This window comes from Archocentrus centrarchus, unplaced genomic scaffold, assembly GCF_007364275.1.
Source record: "Archocentrus centrarchus isolate MPI-CPG fArcCen1 unplaced genomic scaffold, fArcCen1 scaffold_43_ctg1, whole genome shotgun sequence".
In the NCBI taxonomy this organism is placed as follows: Eukaryota; Metazoa; Chordata; class Actinopteri; order Cichliformes; family Cichlidae; genus Archocentrus; species Archocentrus centrarchus.
In genome coordinates this window covers 2,330,920-2,344,801 of record NW_022060269.1, presented here as the reverse complement: position 1 = coordinate 2,344,801, position 13,882 = coordinate 2,330,920, and the positions used below count along the sequence as shown (strand labels likewise).

Here is a 13,882-nt window from a genome sequence, read left to right as displayed (position 1 = left end):
TGTTCCCTTTTATGTTTGTGTCAAAGGGTTATCCAGCCAACCACTGTAATTAGTATCTCTTTACCGTGCTCATGACGAAACAGTTGTCCCTTGTCATTTGTGAACCTGCACACATGCACACATTATCTAAAAAATTCTTGAAAGTGTTGTAAAATTGCTAACTGATCATCTGCAAAGGAATGGTTTATTTGAAGAGGTTCAGTCAGGATTCAGAATTTATCACAGTACAGAAACTGCATTAGTGAAGATTGCACTGTCTCTGACAGTGTACTCATCTCTGTTCATTTCCTGCTAGATCTCATAGCAGAATTTGATAACTGTCGATGCCTGTAGGTATTAAAGGTTCTGTGCTGCACACACAAAGGTTAATTATGGAGTTCCACAGGGTTCTGTTTACATTATACATGCTTGCCTTAGGCAGTGTTATTAGAAACCATAGCTTAAATTTTCATTGCTATGCAGATGATAACCAGCTTTATTTATCCATGAAGCCAGATGACACACACCAATTAGTTAAACTGCTGGAATGTCTTAAAAATATAAAGGCCAGGATAACTTCTAATTTCCTGCTTCTAAATGCAGACAAAACTGAGGTTCTTGTACTCTGCCCTATAAATCTTAGAAACATGGTGTCTAACCAAATACTTACACTGGATGGCATTACTATTGGCCTCCATTAACACAGGAATCTTGGAATTATTTTTGACCGGGTTATGTCCTTCAGTGCACATATTAAACAAATATGTAGGACTGCTTTCTTGGATTTGCGCAATATCTTCAAAAATAGAAATATCCTGTGTCAGAGTGAAAAGCTGGTTCATCCATTTATTATTTCTAGGCTGGACTATTGTAGTTCTTTACTATCAGGTTCTAAAAGCTCCCTGAAAAGCCTTCAGCTGATCTAAAAATTCTGCAGCTAGAGTACTGACAGGGACTAGAAAGAGAGCAGATTTCTCCCATATTGGCTTCTCTTCATTGACTCCCTGTTTATTTAAAATCCTGCTCCTCACATACAAGGACTGGAACGGGTCGGCAACCTTTAACACTCAAAAAGCCATTAGAACCTGGTTTCCACGGAAAAGACTGACAGGCGCAAATACTACCGGAAGCCGGTAGCAGCTACCACGAGTGACACATATATTGAGAAACGAAAATAAATAAAATGATTTTGGAATAATCTGGCCCCATGTTATATTAAAGACCTCACAGTACCGTATGAGCCCCTCTTCTGTGGAACCAGCCCCCAGTCTGGATTCGGGAGACAAGATGAGGCTTAAGTCTCTCCTTTCTGATCAAGCTTATAGTTAAGGCTGAATTAGGTGAACCCTCCTTTATTTATGCTGCAATAGACCTAGACTGCTGGGGAGTTCCCATGATGCACTGATTTTTTTTATTCTTCACTCACCCCTTTTTACTCTGTTTATACACCACTCTGCATGTAATCACCATAAAATATCAAGTTTTTTTTTTCCCCGCACTGTTAAGCATTTACTTACGGAACCCCGCAAGGGACATGGGGGGAAAAAAAAACATGGGAGGAAAAAAAAAAAAAAGAGGCACTTTTGCGAGACCTCGCAAAACTTTTGCGAGATCCCGAGATACCTTTGCGAGATCTCGCAATACTTTTGCGAGATCCCGAGTTACTTTTGCGAGATCTCGCAAAAGAAAGATGGTTTCATAGGTTTGGGCCATTGAAGAATGAGAAGGTTTCATGGAACAGAGCAGAAATGGAGGACGATCTAGAAGGTTTCCTGAGGTCAAGAGAGGTCCCACAGGAGGACATCATGCGCATGCAACGAGACAAGGTACTTATAAAATTCATTAAGTTATAAAACAAAATAGCATTAAAAATGCGGGGGTTGAGAAGGTGGCTAACTTGGTAACAACAGAAGCAGCATTTACAAGCATTAGATACTAATTGTCGTCATTACATGCCAGTTCATCTCATTAAGGTTATAGATGGCCTCTGGAGCTTGAAAAAGGCGACTGGACTTCTTTTTGTTTCTTGAAGACGTTTCACCTCTCATCCGAAAGGCTTCTTCAGTTCTCAACCAAATGGTGGAGAGACCCAGGTATTTAAACCCCTGTGGGCGTAGTCCCCTGGAGGTGGTTATGACCCTCTATTGATCATGTGCTTGAACACATGTGCCCAGGTGTGAAGGGGGCGTGGGTCTAAGGCAGAAGGGAAGCATAAGGAACACACACACATTAAGAAAGCCCTCAAAACATGCGGTTACCCCAACTGGGCCTTCATCAAATCAGCTAAGATGCACAGGAATGAAGGCCAAACACAAACTACAGAGAATAGGAAGGACAAGAGGAACAACATTGTCATCCCATATGTGTCAGGCTTGTCAGAGAAACTCAGAAGAATTTTCTCCAAGCATGACATCTCAGTATACTTCAAACCAAGTCACACCCTAAGACAAAAACTGGTTCATCCCAAGGACAAACCCGCCAAACACAAGATCAGCGATGTAGTGTATGCTGTTCAGTGCAGTGAAGAGTGCTCGGACCTCTACATTGGTGAAACCAAACAGCCTCTTCACAAACGAATGGCACAACATAGAAGAGCCACCTCGACAGGACAAGATTCAGCAGTACATCTGCATCTGAAGGAAAAAGGGCACTCTTTTGAGGATGCCAATGTCCACATTTTGGACAGGGAAAACAGATGGTTTGAAAGAGGAGTGAAAGAAGCCATCTATGTCCACTGTGAACAACCATCATTGAACAGAGGAGGTGGATTACGTCACCAACTTTCCCCCGCTTACAGTGCTGTCCTGAGCTCCCTTCCCAGACGTCTCAACCCCCATTCACACCTTTGTTCCAGTGACCTCAATAGGCCACAGGAAACAATGGAGCGGAGTCCTAAATTGGTTTCAACTGAAACCACTGATTAAATATGACCCACGCCCCCTTCACACCTGGGCACATGTGTTCAAGCACATGATCAATAGAGGGTCATAACCACCTCCAGGGGACTACGCCCACAGGGGTTTAAATACCTGGGTCTCTCCACCATTTGGTTGAGAACTGGAGAAGCCTTTCGGATGAGAGGTGAAACGCCTTCAAGAAACAAAAAGAAGTCCAGTCGCCTTTTTCAAGCTCCAGAGACTACTATGACCTGGATGACTGAGAATCTACACAGACAAGGTTATAGATGGTTGTAGCGGGCAGCACAGTGGTGCGGTGGTTAGCAATGTTTTGTTATATTTTGCTATTAGCAATGGTATTTTAGTCTGAGGAAGGGTAATCTACGGCACGAAACGTCCCTCTCATGTGAGGTTTGTCTCTAACAAATATTATTCCGGAGCTTTGCTGGTGTGCGGACCCTTAATTTTTTTTCATCCCGGTTAGCAATATTGCCACACAAGAAGGTCCTGTGTTCAAATCCATCAGATCGGGACCTTCCTGCGCGGAGCTTGTGTGTTCCCCCGTTTGCGCGTGGGTTCTCTATGGCCTCCTCCCTCAGTCCAAAGACATGCAGTTAATGGGATTAGGTTACCTAGGTTAAACTGTCCATAGTTGTGAATGTGAGTGGATGGTTGTCTGTCTCTCAGTGTTAGCCCTGTGACAGGCTGGCAACATGTACAGGGGCACCGTAGTTACACGGTGTACAAATATTACTACAGTTACAGCACATGAAGAAGACAAAAATTGACAAAGTAACTTGTGCCATTGAAAATAATACAAGTAGAATCTTAATAAATTCCTTGAAAAAAAAAATACAATTAGTGTGTGCTGCGTGGCTTGCTAGGATGAAACTACAAACTCAATGTAATTATTTTTTTTTCTGTAATATTTTTGTGTACAGGTGGACAAGGCAGTGATATCCATCATGACTGATGATCAAATGTCAAAATATATTACTTCATATGGTGACCGAGTAGCTGTCCTGTCCTTCTGTCAACAATCTACATACAGCACGGATAAAGAGACTCTTCTGCAGAATCTAAGAGAAAAAATTGGAGCACGGAAAATGAGATCAAAGACTAAAGGAGCACTGTGTGGTACATCTGGTCTGTTCCAAAAGCGAGGTGAAGGGATGTCAAGATATAGAAATAGTGCAGCAGAGAAGACATCCAGAAGGATTGAAATTGGATGGCTTCATTTAATTGACAATGAATATCATCAAGTGAGAACCAGAAATGGTGGTGGAACAAGACATGCAACGGTGGAAAAAAACACGACTGTAGCACAGATTCTGGAAATGGGAAAGGACCTGTTTTTTCCAGATGGTAACTCTACAAAAGGGAGAGTTGAAGACTTTATATTTACTGTTAGTGACTTTAAAAAAAATCCAATTCCTTTAGATGACACTGTTGGCAGACTTTATGAAAAAACAAAATTGAAGCTGCTAAGGTTTTACATTTGCACAAAAGAAGAAACATCTTTAACAGTTCTTTCCTCATCTGAAGCGGATGAATGTGGGGAAGATTTCTTATCTGAGGAGGATTCTGTCAGTATCACCAAGGAAGAGTTACAGTTGCCTAAACATGGACCTCACACAGAGTCGGATGATTTTATCACAGATCTCGTTGACCGTGGGGATTCATCTGACAGTGATAATAGCGAACAGGTTTGTGGCAATAGAAAATATATTACAAATAATAAAAACCCCCTTGGTTGGTCAGGTACATTTCACATATCTTTGAAAGACTCCCAGCTTTGTATTTATTAACATATACTAAATGCTTGGCTGCCAAAAACAATAATTATGTTCTGTTAGTTTTTGTGCGTTATGTTGTTTTTTTTTTCTTGTTTGCAGAATCACGATTTCCAGATCCAACCAAGACCAAAAAAAAAGAGATCAGCGTGTGAGACAGTGACAACACATAGTCCAGGACAGTCACATTACATGCATTCAACACCAACAGAAATTAAAACAACTGTCACGGGACAGTGGCAGGGCACTGACTCAAGTGATCATGGTAATGAGAATGCTTGGAATCAACTTCAGCTTTGCAGCGATTTATATGACCACAGCTCAGGAGTTATTGATCTGACCAGTGCAGTCCCTAAAGAATCCCCCCAGCTAGAGTCAGCTCACACCCATCATGAGGCCTCTGAATTTGATCCAGGTATAGATGAGGCTGATACAGTTGTATGGAATCCCGAAGAGGACCTTGTCAGAGCCGATGCTGATGAGGCAGTCGTGATAATGCTGAATTGTGTCAACAGTGACGATCTAATACAGATAAGACCACGAACAGTTTTGGATAACGTAGAAAAGTACAAAATATAAAAATATGATTATACTCTAACAATAACTTGCATAGTTTTAGAGTCTCAACTCAAAAACATCAGCTATGGATTAGTGCTTTGAAAAGAATTAATCAGGTCCAATATTTTCTGTACTGCATGATTCTGTGCACTCACAAATAACAAATAATGACAAATAACGAGTTGTCAAGGTAACATTGATTTCTGAGTGGACAGACAACTTAACTTAAAACTGTGAAACATTCAAATCACTGATATTTTTTATGGCATGTGTGTGTTTGTTTGTTTTTTCCAGGACAATGGACTGAATTTCACAGCACAAGATTTGCCCTTGGTTTCTAGCAGCCAACTTTCCCCATCAAATTCAGCTGGCAACCCAGGAAATCCAGAGAGCCCCCGACGTATATCTGTTCGCAGGGTAAATGTTGTTGAAGATCTTTTGGCTATATTTATGGACAGCAGCATAATTACTGTGACTTTAAAGATGGACTTTGTAAATGAAAAAGCTGTTGATGATGCTGGGGTGTCAAGGGAGGTTTACACTGCCTTTTGGGAGCAATTTTTGGAACAGTGTGAAGGTGAAACAGAACGAGTTCCAAGGCTGAGGCCAGACTTTGGTGAGGCAGAGTGGAAAGCAGTTGGACACATTTGGGTGAAAGGATTGCTGGATTATGGTGTCATTCCGGTGAGACTATCAAAGGCTTTCATTTTAGCATGCATTCATGGAATCGACTCAGTTGATGCAGACATCCTGATGTCATCGTTTTTAAACTACCTCCCTCCTGTTGAGAGATCAGCTGTTGAGAAGGCTCTCAATGGCACAATGGATGAAAGTGATGAAGAGGACCTGCTTGACCTTTTTACAAGGATGGGTTCCCACTCCCTACCTCCTCAGAACAACATGCAGCCTGCCATTGAGGCAATGGCTCATAAGGCGATTCTCCAAGAGCCAAAATATGTAGTTGATTGCTTCTCCACAGCCATGGCATGTGTACAACTGAAACTGTCAAACAGGGAAAGTGTGGTGTCTCTGTATGAGACAAAGAAGGCCACAGGCAAAAGAGTATCACAACTATTTCAAACAACAAAGGTGATGCTGTCTCAAATAGAACAAACAACCTTTAACCATCTTCAGCGATATGTCAAAAATGCTGATGAAAGCAAAGCTGAGAAAATCCTGCGTTTCTGCACAGGGTCTTCTGTCATCTGTGTTGACAAAATTCTGGTGTGCTTCAATGCTGAAACAGGGCTGAACAGAAGGCCTGTTGCTCATACCTGTGGAGCTACTCTTGAAGTACCGTGCACTTACACTTGCTATCCTGATTTTCGCACGGAGTTTGACAACATCCTTTCCAGCAATTACTTGGAAATGGACATCATTTGAACTTGCTGGAAGTCTTTTTTCTGGATTAATAATTACAGCTGTAATTGATTACAAATATGTTTACCCTTGATTTCACTGTTTTCTATTTAAATTTGTTATTGAAATGTTGAATGCATTCTGCCATATAGTGATCAGTCATCGGTTTCATTTTCAGATCGTGTAATGTTATGTTCTGTTGCATTTCATAAGGATTTTCTTTAATTTCTAATATGCTCGTACATTGATTGTAGGTTTCACTACTGCTGACACCATGTTTGAGGCTGGTGTCAAAGTTCGGCTCACATGAAAACCACCTATACTTATTTTGCTGTGTCTAGCTGTTTATAGGAACTGTTGAAGAATCCAGGCAAGAAGAAAGAGATATACACTTGATTTCATGGTGAAAGGTCCATGTACTTTTAGTTTTTTGTCGAGTAAAAAAGATTTAAAGTTAATGATGATTTTCAGTCATTTGTGTTTGTTGTCTGTACAGTGTATATTTCAAGTTAAGAAATAAAAGTTTGATTATATTTCAGTTTATTTGTCCCATATTACAAAAACATATACCATGACTTCATTATAAAAGTGGTGTCTAATGTCAAAGTATCATTTGAATTAATTTACATTTTATTAAAGCTCATCAGGACAGGTGTGTTCAGAAAATTAAACTTTCTGCTCATAAAATACATTTTTGAATAATTTGGTGACCAGAACCTAGTGTTTATGTACCTCAGAGCCTCCAACACTGCAAAAGATCAGCATTTTATTTAGCTTTGCACACCAATAAGTCTTAAATCATTTAAATTGGGAAAAAAAGTAAATATTGTTAGATTGTATTGATCCTGAAAGTCAAGTTTCTCAAACTGCAGCCCCTAGGGTCTTGATGCCCCATAATACAGTTTTGTGTGGCCTGCCAGATACAAAGAACAGAATTTGTATTTTACCCATTATATTCTAGACACCATAGCTAACTACATTCCAGTCAATAAATGCCAACTCACTTACTGGAAAACAAAAAAACATTACTATAGAAGTCATTTCACAGCTTACCACTGACCTTTCTGTAATACAAAATGAAATACTTGTGCAATAAGTCATTCTCAAACATGGCTGTGTACTAGAGAACTTGAGTCCATTTTACATCCAGATGTTTGATTTCATACGTACAGCACCTTGAGGTCAATGTTAAGAAATGTTCTGTGCTGCACACGTTTTACAGTGATGCCATGATGGCCTCTCTTAGATGCATATACAGATTCACAGCCTGATATGGGTCTGTTGGTGGAGTCCGATGGGACTCACTCATAAGGATACTGCATAGTTCATATACATCTTGATCACATGGTTTGGTCTGCCGAAAAACACACTCATTTTTGCACAGTTCAACATGCTTCTCCTCAACGTGGCAAATGAAGTCTCTTGTCCTGTAGAGCTCAGGTAATGTATACATCACATTGGGCCGGCCACTGGGGATGTTGATGTTTTTTGATGGCCTGATGGAGTGTGCATTCCAAACCTGTGCAGTCTCATCCAGCTCATCCTGTTAAAAAGAGTGCATAAATTGAGGAACTGTGCGTATATGGTGGTCTAAAAATAGATGCTAAATATAGCAATTTCAGTTTTCATTGTATTTACTGTCCTGGTCCTCTTGATTCTGTTAGGGATTATTTTTTACTCAGTGAATAAAGGACAAATGTTTAAAGGTAAACTCCAGTAAATTAAATAATGAACAATGGATCAACCAAATAATAAACAATTAAACAATACATTAGACAGAGAGCAACAGATCAGAAAGTAGTAGACTAACTTCTCTGTTTCAGTACATCTTATCTTGAGGACTAGCCACAAGGACACATAACTAAAACATCTGGAAGATGATGTGCTTCATGACTCCACAGCTGAGGAATCATGAGTCATGAAAACCAGCTTGTGATGACGGTCAACTCATAGCGCCCAGAGATTGTTTATGTTTAAGATAACAGAAGGCTGACAGTATAAAAATGTTTTGGTTAGACAGGAACACGAGCTCAGAGAGAGAGAGAGCACACAAACAAGCCTGTCTCTTCTGAGTCCCCGCATGCATGTGTACTTTTTCTGATCCTTTAATACAATAAATGATTTACTTTTTTAATTAAAGTGTCTCAGGTGTCTTCCTTCACAAAAAACCGGTTTACCTGACAATTCCTCTCTCCCTTTTCCATCTCCCCTGTCTCATTGTTCCTCCAAGTCTGTCTATTCCCTCTACCTGCCCCTACTCTCATCTCTCGCTTTACTTTCTCTCCTCTCTCTCTATGCTTCCTCCTTTCTTTCAGCCCCCCACTTTCTCTTTCAGTCACATAGACATACATTCACACACTTATGAAAAAAGCAATTTATTAGCTCACCTGGATAGGGCCCATAAAACAATACTGAAGGAGGTTTTTTTCCAGAAATCCACCATCAAAGTATCCATTGTTTCTGATGTCTTCAAACAAGGACAACCAAAACTCCAGACACTGGCTGCGAAGAAAACGCCACCAATATTCAATTCTTTGATTGCCAGAACTTGCTCCCTCCAAGTAACTGTCAAGGGTGTCATTTGGGTTCACGGGCACAAGAAAACGCTGAAAGCCTCTAACATGGCCATTTTCGGTTCCAAGATCGCCCCTCACAACTCTAGGGCAGCCCCTTAAACGCTGTACCGCTTCTATGTAATAGCCCCCAATAACCTTTGGATTACTATTTGTTGTATAGGCATTAAGCCAGACTATTTTCCTTGAGAAACCATCAATACTCGCATTAATACAAATGCCATATGGCTTTAGTTTATCATATGAGTCCAGGTGCCAGATGAAGTTCGGTCCTTTGGAAAAATAGTTCCTTCGCCTGAGACGTCTTGCTTGCCTTAATGCCACTCCTCGGGGATCCATCTCCTTCAATACCAAGCGCACATCCTCTTTTCTTACACGTAGTCCATGTTCTCTGCATTTAGCGTACATCCATCGGTATCCGTGAAGCTGTCCAGAGTACTGCAGCTCGTTGCTAATGAAATCAACCAAGGCTGTGAGGTCAGAGTACGCTTTGCGACGAGTGTGTCCCCTTGCGCTGAGAACTCTCTTCAGATGTCTCTCACTAATATGAAAGCCGTGTCTACTACCAAGCACCGACGTAATGTCTTTATAGTTTAAACCAAGATCGAAATAAAAATCTATGTATTCCCCCCATGGATGTGCGTCCTCCATTATTGTGATTGTTTCTAAGGTCGCAAGACTCACCCGGAAGTGCATGGCCTTAAATTGAAAAGTATTGCGAGATCTCGCAAAAGTAACTCGAGATCTCGCAAAAGTATTGCGAGGTCTCGCAAAAGTAACTCGGGATCTCGCAAAAGTATTGCGAGATCTCGCAAAAGTAACTCGAGATCTCGCAAAAGTATTGCGAGGTCTCGCAAAAGTAACTCGGGATCTCGCAAAAGTTTTGCGAGGTCTCGCAAAAGTGCCTCTTTTTTTTTTTTTCCTCCCATGTTTTTTTTTTCCCCCATGTCCCTTGCGGGGTTCCGTATTTACTTGTTTTGTTAGGTTTTCTCTATATTCTTGTATAGTATTTACTTTGAGGCAAATTTTGTGATTTGGTCCTGTATACCGTATTTTTCGGACTATACGTCGCTCCGGAGTATAGGTCGCACCAGCCAAAAAATGCATAATAAAGAAGAAAAAAACATATATAGGTCGCACTGGACTATAAGTCTCACTTTTTTTGGGGGGGGGGGGGGGGGGTTGATTGAATCCGAGACCCAGAGCAGAAATTCCATCTTGAACTGCAATTTAAAATAATAATGGATTAAAGAACAGGACGAACACGGTTACGTAGCACATTCAGCTACATGACGCACAACGAACACGTGTTCGGTATGTTAACGTAACATTAAGTTATTCAGATAACCATAGCATAAAGAACATACTAACAAGTTAACCAAACCATCAATCCATTGAATTCTTCATCCTCGGTGTCACTTCTAAACAACTCCGTACACTCCGTAGACGAAGCGCCGCTTCCTCTTCTGTGTCGCGTTAGTCAGACTCGTCGTCAGCTGCAGTTCCAATTATTCCAGCCTTTCTGAATCCCAACAGGATGGTTTGGTTGTCACTGAAGCCCATGTTTTCTTGATCCATCCAATGACTTCCAGGAAAGTTGGGTGGCGCATTCTCCCAGTTGCCGTTAAGCTGTGCTCTCCATCCATCATCCACTGCGCCCACAGGTTACGCAAGACTGCCTTAAAGCTGCAGTTCACGGAGATGTCAAGTGGCTGGAGTATTTTGGTTCATGTGTTATAAATGTCACATATACGTCGCTCCGGAGTATAGGTCGCACCCCCAGCCAAACTATGAAAAAAAGTGCGACTTATACTCCGGAAAATACGGTAAATAAAATTTAATTTTCTCAGATTACAGAGAGGAAAATACTGCATAAGCTTTAAAATATTTGTTTCTGGAGAAAACTTTGTGTGGATGTGGATATTTGCTGTTATTTATTTGAAACCCTATTGCCCAAAGTATTCATTCATCTGACTTCTCGCACAAATAAACTTGAATGACAGCCCATTCTTAATCCATAGGATTTACTATGATGTCAGCCAACCCTTTGCCACTATAAGAGCTTCAACTCTTCTAGGAAGATTTTCCACAAGGTTTAGGGCTGTGTTTATGGGAATTTTTGACCATTCTACCAGAAGCACATTTGTGCAGTCAGATGCTGATGTTGGAGGAGGAGGAGGCCTGGGTCGCTGTCTGCTCCAATTCATCTCAAAGGTGTTCTGTCAGATTGAGGTCAGGACTCTGCTGGCCAGTCAGGTTCTTCCACACCAAACACTCATCCATGTCTTTATGGACCTGCTTTGTTCACTGGTCACAGCAGTGGCGGTCCTAGCCTGTTTGGCGCCCTGGGCGAGCATTCCCGCCGGCGCCCCCCCCCCCCCCCCCCCCCCCCCCCCCCCACACACAATAGCGATCGCCGCACTACTACACTTGGGGGGGTAATGAGCGACTGCTGTGTGGTGTATGTAGCTTTCTGCCATGGTCTGACAGACAGGCTTTAACAGAAGGTCCCCCCACCATCACAGGCACACTCAGAATTTCTTTTAAATTTTTATTTGAAAAAACATGGAAGAAACTGAAATATTACACAGCTTCTGCTTAACTTTATCTTTGCTTGTTTCTCCTCTTCTTCTTTTCTCTTTTTCCTAAACTGTGCACCTGATGGCTTTGACCTTTTCCCTTCCATCTGCCACAATTCGCCACCACCACCGCCCATCCCCAGGGTTGTCAGATCTGACTGACAGTTGCCAGCCCAACACAACAAAACCTCCACTGAAACTCATGTTAATAGCACCAGGTGTGATATATATTTAAATATACAAGCTTTGGGTAACTTGTTAAAATTTTGGCTGCTTTTCACCATATTTGGTAGGTTTTTAGGAAGTTTTTATTGTAAAATTATATATCTATATAATTTTATAATTATATAGAAATATCTATATAATATTCCACCCCAATGTGTTCACAAGCTGCCCAATCTGGCAACACTGCGCCATCCACCAACATTTGTCCAAACTGTCTAGATTCGTATTTGTGTTATTTTTTTTATCAGGATTCGGGTTCACACAAATACTGTGATTTAATGACCATATTTACAGTATTATAAATGAAATTGGCTTTGTGTTCTATCAGTTGTGTGCATCTAATTTTATTAGACGCACAGATTCATTCTGTGGAACATGGGAGGAAAAAAAAAAAAAAAGAGTCAGTTTTGCATATCTCGCAAAAGTTTTGCGAGATCCTGAGTTACTTTTGCGAGATCTCGCAAAACTTTTCAATATTAGGACATACACTTCGCGTTAATCTTGATATGGCAGTGTCCGTGAGGATGAAAGGTTTGGCGAGAGACTGCCAGCAAAAGTCGCCTTTATTTATAATTCAGCGGTTACTGTTGGCTGTAACCAGGCCCAAACTGTACAGGCATGAATGAATGAACCCGGCTGACAGTCTCACTCTCACGCCATCACTGCTTCACTCGACTCGCACCCCAGGCTGAGAGGAGAAGGGGGCGGGGCAGCGCTGTGTGTGTGACGATCGAGTGAAGCAGTGACAGCGAGACAGAGAGAGAATCCCCCGCCTGCCCTTTTTCTTCTGTTACAACCTGTCTGACCATGGCAGAAAGCTACATGCAATACACAGCAAATAGAGGGCGCCCATTATCCCACAAGTGGAGTAGTGCGGTAGGCGTTGCTGCGGCGATCGCAATGCGTTGGGGGGAGGGGGGCGGTCATGCCGCCCTAGATGAAATGCCGCCCTGGGCGGCTGCCCATGTCGCCCATATCAGAAACCGCCACTGGGTCACAGTCATGTTGGAACAGGAAGGGGCCATCCCCAAATTGTTCCCACAAAGTTGGGAGGATGAAATTGTTCAAAATGTATGCTAAAGTATTACGAGTGCCTTTCACTGGAACTAAGGGGCTGGGCCCAACTCCTGAAAAACGACTGCACACCAAAACCCCCCTCCTCCAAACTACATTATGCACAATGCAGTCAGACAAGTACTGGTTTCCGGTTATGGCATAAGCCCCCACAAAGACCCAATGCATAAGCATAATTCTGGTGTTGTGCCAAACAGTGATCGACTGCCAGAAATTGATTGCGGTCCCTGGGAGCACGCAGTTCCTTAAAGCTGCAGCGCCTAGCGCAGGAGTGTCAAACTCAATCATAGGGCAGGCCAAAATTGAAGACACAAGCCGAACAGGATTAGAAATAATAAGTTTAATCAGCAATATAAATTTGAATGGCCAGAATGCAGCAACATTTTCCTCAACATATTAAATAAAATATAAATTTATATTTTTCTTAAAAAATAAAACAAAAAATAAATATTTCAAGTAGATGAAAATTGCTACTTTTTCAGGGTGAATTTCTGCGATTCACAGTTGGAAAAACGTTGCGTCAATTGCACAGTGTATCCAGCGTATCAGCAAAAAGCGCAGCTGCAAACACAGCGGTGGAGACCTGTTCTGATTTGTTTTCTCTCTTTTTTTTTTTTTTTGACAATCACACGAGTAATCACGTGGTCCCGTTCCCGAAGCTGCAGGCAAAAGCCAACTCACACAACCACCTTTCATCCCGGAGCCCTGCTCTTACTTTACTTTTCATGAACTTGACACATTTTCTCAGGTTGGCACCTGTGTGATCAGACACTTCACCACATTCAGAAAATATTTCCTCCGAAACTGCTGGTGATTCAAACCTTTGCCTCTTATCATAGGCGTAG

The 13,882-nt window shown here is 41.6% G+C and overlaps 2 protein-coding genes across 2 annotated transcripts; one reads left to right on the top strand and one right to left on the bottom strand.

Moving 5' to 3' along the window:
* Positions 1 to 1,577: 1,577 nt before the first annotated feature.
* On the top strand, positions 1,578 to 7,003 carry LOC115777119 (uncharacterized). The gene is made up of 4 exons (XM_030724954.1): positions 1,578 to 1,805; positions 3,818 to 4,582; positions 4,772 to 5,200; positions 5,522 to 7,003. The coding sequence occupies exons 1-4, from the start codon at positions 1,728 to 1,730 to the stop codon at positions 6,608 to 6,610; spliced, it is 2,361 nt and encodes a 786-aa protein (XP_030580814.1). The 5' UTR covers positions 1,578 to 1,727; the 3' UTR covers positions 6,611 to 7,003.
* A 799-nt stretch (positions 7,004 to 7,802) lies between these two features.
* Positions 7,803 to 9,810, bottom strand: LOC115777087 (uncharacterized). The gene is made up of 2 exons (XM_030724907.1): positions 8,974 to 9,810; positions 7,803 to 8,129 (listed from the first exon to the last, which is right to left on the bottom strand). The coding sequence occupies exons 1-2, from the start codon at positions 9,808 to 9,810 to the stop codon at positions 7,803 to 7,805; spliced, it is 1,164 nt and encodes a 387-aa protein (XP_030580767.1).
* Positions 9,811 to 13,882: the final 4,072 nt, after the last annotated feature.